The 4,473-nt window shown below is 46.9% G+C and overlaps 1 protein-coding gene across 1 annotated transcript; it reads right to left on the bottom strand.

Moving 5' to 3' along the window:
* Positions 1–1,278: 1,278 nt before the first annotated feature.
* Positions 1,279–3,835, bottom strand: LOC124668242 (mediator of RNA polymerase II transcription subunit 15-like). Its single transcript, XM_047205416.1, has 5 exons — positions 3,712–3,835; positions 2,865–3,328; positions 2,555–2,782; positions 1,928–2,062; positions 1,279–1,508 (listed from the first exon to the last, which is right to left on the bottom strand). Exons 2-4 carry the CDS (start codon positions 3,144–3,146, stop codon positions 1,934–1,936), a joined length of 639 nt encoding a protein of 212 aa, XP_047061372.1. The 5' UTR covers positions 3,147–3,328; positions 3,712–3,835; the 3' UTR covers positions 1,279–1,508; positions 1,928–1,933.
* Between the last annotated feature and the right edge of the window lie 638 nt (positions 3,836–4,473).

Below are 4,473 nucleotides of genomic sequence, written 5' to 3'. Positions count from 1 at the left end.
GAACCCATATCGTCGGGTTAGGCCCATAGGCGACGAAAAATACCCCTTAGCGGACGATTTTGAGACGTTGTCTATCAGAACTTTTCTTGTAGTGTATCCAGCATGCATCTATGCCTAAAAAGTCCACCTTCAGGTTATCATCCGAACCCCTTCCAGTATTAAGTTGCAAAACAACAGACAATTGCATTAAGTATGGTGCGTAATGTAATCAATAACTACATCCTTAGACATAGCATCAATGTTTTATCCCTAGTGGCAACAAGCACATCCACAACCTTAGAACTTTACATCACTGTCCCAGATTTAATGGAGGCATGAACCCACTATCGAGCATAAATACTCCCTCTTGGAGTTAAGAGCAAAAACTTGGCCAGAGCCTCTACTAATAACGCAGAGCATGCAAGATCATAAACAACACATAGGTAATAACTTGATAATTAACATAACATAGTATTCTCTATCCATCGGATCCCGACAAACACAACATATAGCATTACATATAGATGATCTTGATCATGTTAGGCAGCTCACAAGATCCAACAATGAAGCACAATGAGGAGAAGACAACCATCTAGCTACTGCTATGGACCCGGCAAATCTGACATTGCCGTGTGCCAAATGAACACGGCAAAGAGGCCCCGGAACACGGCAAAGACTTTGCCGTGTGTTAACACACGGCAAAATTTACACGGCATAGTTCCCTACGGCAAAGAGCACTTTGCCGTGTTCTTTCAACATGCGCACGGCAAAGACCTTTGCCGTGTGTTTTTCGTGCTGCACGGCAGTGAAAAGTAACTTAACGGGTCGCGGTAGAGCTGACGGCGCTTCGACTTTGCCGTGTACCAAAGCACGACCCACGGCAAAGATACAAACTTTTACCGTGCGTCCTCAAGGTTGGAGCACGGCAAGGCTGAGATAGTTTGCCGTGTGTTCTTCAGTTTGGAGCACGGCAAAGCGGAGAGGGTTTGCCGTGTGTTCTGCAGTTTGGAGCACGGCAAATCCCCAATTGTTTGCCGTGTGTTCTTCAGTTCGGAACACGGCAAAGCTTTGCTGTGTGTTGTTGCCTATGCGCACGGTAAAGTTCCTGTCTGGGTCCCCAGCCTGCACAGAACCTTGCCACCTGTCCACTTTGCTGTGTTCAGGCACACGGCAAAGACCATTTTGCATCTTTGCCGTGTCTGCACACACGGCAAAGGCCTATCTGTTTTTCCATTTTTGGCTTATTTCTCTTTGATCCATACATTTCAAATACAAATAAACAGTAATAACCCAATAGACAAGCTCCATAATATGCATATAGTCCATAACATACATATAATCCATAGTCCATAACACAAAATCCTTCGCAACATATAGTTTATAACACAAATACGAAAGCAACATAATACAAGTCCATAGAAACATAGAGTCGAAACATATAGTTTCTAACACAAGTTAACATAGAGACCATCAAGGGAAGCTCCACATGTAGACCACAACGGCGAAGATAAGCGTCCTTCATGCATATCCTACACGTTTGCAAGCAATATGGTAAGTTTAAGCAAATACAAAAAAAAATGTACAAGATATATGGTCAAGTTCCAAAATGCACATGAGAGTAATTCAAGTGGCTAACATGAAACGAGAACATTCTACAAGTGGCTCACGTGAGAGTAATTCAAAATCGAACGTTCAATCTCTATGTCTACACTTTTACAAGTATAACGAAGCAAAATGGTCATGTTCAAGCTCTATGTCTAAATTTTCACAAGTACTATGAAGCAATATGGACAAGTTCAAATTCTATGTATAAATTGGCAAGCAACAAGGACAAGTAAATTCGATGGCATGCAATTGTACAAGTGACTCCCACGAGAGTAAATTCGAATTACAAGTTCTAGTCTTGTGTCTAAGTAACACGTTCTAGTCTTATGGTAGGAGAACTAACCTGGAGTCACAGCTTCCTAGCCACATTCTGATTGCTCAAGACATGTGAACCCGCCATAGGAGGCACCGGTGGGGTTCCCTCCTGATTGCCCAACCCACCAAGCGGCATATTGTTGGAGCCAGACGAAGGTGGTGCCTACAATATGGAAAATTGTGAGCATTACACAACAAGCACTAGACAGAGATTGGCACAGATGCCTCGGTCTGTAGTGTATATATTCAGTTGGGGAAAACAGGGAAGCTTTTGTTCCTTTTTCTTCATGCTACTTATTTACACTACATTCGCTAGATAGATACAATTGCACACATACTGATTCATCTTCTAGTCAATTTTCAGTTTCAGGTTATCTTAGCAAATTCAGTAATATAACTGTACTACACTACAGGCTATTATTCACTACAGGCTATTATTCACTGAAGTAGTACACTACTGTACAATATTTTCAGTTTCAATTTACACTACAGGCTATTATTCAGTTTCAATTTACACTACAGGCTATTATTCACTGAAGTAGTACACTACTGTACAATATTTTCAGATGCACAAGAACGCAATATGCAAATGACCTGATGCTATACCATCACAACTAATGAATGGAGAAACACTTATTCTGCAAAGACAACTTACCCACGGGAAAGTGAAAGGAGGAGGAGCAAGAGGAGGAAGAGTCACGCCACCCGGCTGCATAGCAAGCATGCGCATGTGTTCCTGCTGCTGGCTCATTTGTTGTGTCATCCACTCCATCGTCTTCTGTTGTTGTGCCAGTTGTTGCTGCTGCAACATCATCTGCTCCTCCATTCGCTGGGCTCTTGCCTCTGCCTCCTCTCGCAGTTTGTTCTGCTCCTCCACCTGAGCCTACATTTGTGCTCGCAATGTCATGAATGTTGGAATGGAAAACTTGTAATGAAATGTAGATGACCAAGGATGACGGACATACCTGGATTCTTTGCATAGCTACACTCGAAGGCGTGGGGCGGGTCTCTATTTGAGGATCGGAGCTCGTCCTGCCACGACGGAGCTGGCGGATAGATGGAACGGTCGCGGGATGGATGCAACCGTCACCAATCCATAAGCGACCATTCCTCTTGCCCTGTCCCACTAGCACGGCAACCTCGGGGTCAAAGGGAACACTGAGAGGGTCCACATCTGTGCCACGCATCTCCCCCAACTTCTTGCAGTACTCCGTATACCGGAGCTCAGATCCATCACTCACCCACATCGACCCCTTACGGTCGGGGTCCGGCTCGTCAAGGGTGCGTGTACAAGAGAGAAATAAACTATATGCATAGTACAAGAGAGGCGAATGATTCTTACCCTCGAAGCGTGATCGATCGCCGAAGAAGATCACCGACTCTCCTCCAAAATGCCTTCTGCCGACAATGAAGATCACTGATGCATATCCTGCATGGAAAGAATGATGTACATCACTTAACAGTACAAGAGTGGCGAATGACTAACAAGATTTGATATAAAACCTCACTAATAGTATAGTTCCAAATTACAACAGGACAGAAACACATGCATCCATTCCAGGAACGGGACTAGAGTTCCACGATTTACCCAAGCCCCACAAACTTCTGTGATGATCTATAAAGCGCCGGATATAGACACAGCGCCTCTGCAATTCCAGAATCGAACTAACTGGAGGCGTACCAGAATCGAGAATCATGCTGAACGTTTCTACAGAGGAACGCAGAACTGAATGACGCGGCCACGGCAGACGCGTGCGCGTGGATGGTGATCTGACTACGGCCAGAAAGTGCCAGGACGGGTGCGGAGCTCACCGCGAGGGTGGTGGCGCAGCAGAAGTGCTCGGGGATGGTCGACCGCGCCGGGAGAGGAAGTAGAGCGCGGCGTAGCTCCGGCTCCGTGTTCAGCAACGGCGAAGAAGGAGGACTCCGCGGCTTAGCTCCTGGGGCGGCGAGGGCTCGTCCATGCCGTCTGCGCGTGGGGTGGCCTGGGCCGGGGCGGCGGCGGCGCGCTGGCGCCTGGGTCGGCGGCGTGGCGGCGTGGCGGGCTGGGGGCTGTGGCGTAGGGCGGCGGCGGCCTGGGGCCTGGAGGCGGCGGCAGGGTGGGGGCACGTACGGGGAAGGGGGCGACGGCGGCGGCGTGGGGCGCTGGGGCGGACGAAATTGGGGAATAGTTTGCAACTTTTTGGCCGGCCGGTGCGGGGAAAAACCTAATCCATTTTCTTTGCCGTGAAAGATAATCTTTGCCGTGTGTATTTCCCAACTTTGCTGTGTAATATAATCTTTGCCGTGTGTACTGCACTACTGCGTAACTTTGCCGTGTGTATTTATAAAAAGGCACGGCTAAACCGTCATTTGCCGTGTGTAACAGCAGGTCGCACGGCAAAGATTAGGGATTTTGTCATTCTTTTTTGCCTTTTCATAGGTTCCAAAAGGTACCGTTCTATATTTCGTCAAATGTGTTTAGACTATTTTAAATAGTTCAACTACACTAGCTAGCGCCTAATATGGGCTTATTCTGGCAAAACTATGCCTGTCCGGAAGGCAATACCTAGATCATTTGCCCTAGAAGCCATA

Source organism: Lolium rigidum, chromosome 6, assembly GCF_022539505.1.
Source record: "Lolium rigidum isolate FL_2022 chromosome 6, APGP_CSIRO_Lrig_0.1, whole genome shotgun sequence".
Taxonomy (NCBI): Eukaryota; Viridiplantae; Streptophyta; class Magnoliopsida; order Poales; family Poaceae; genus Lolium; species Lolium rigidum.
Note: the sequence above shows the minus strand (reverse complement) of the source record. Positions and strands in the feature narration are given on the sequence as shown.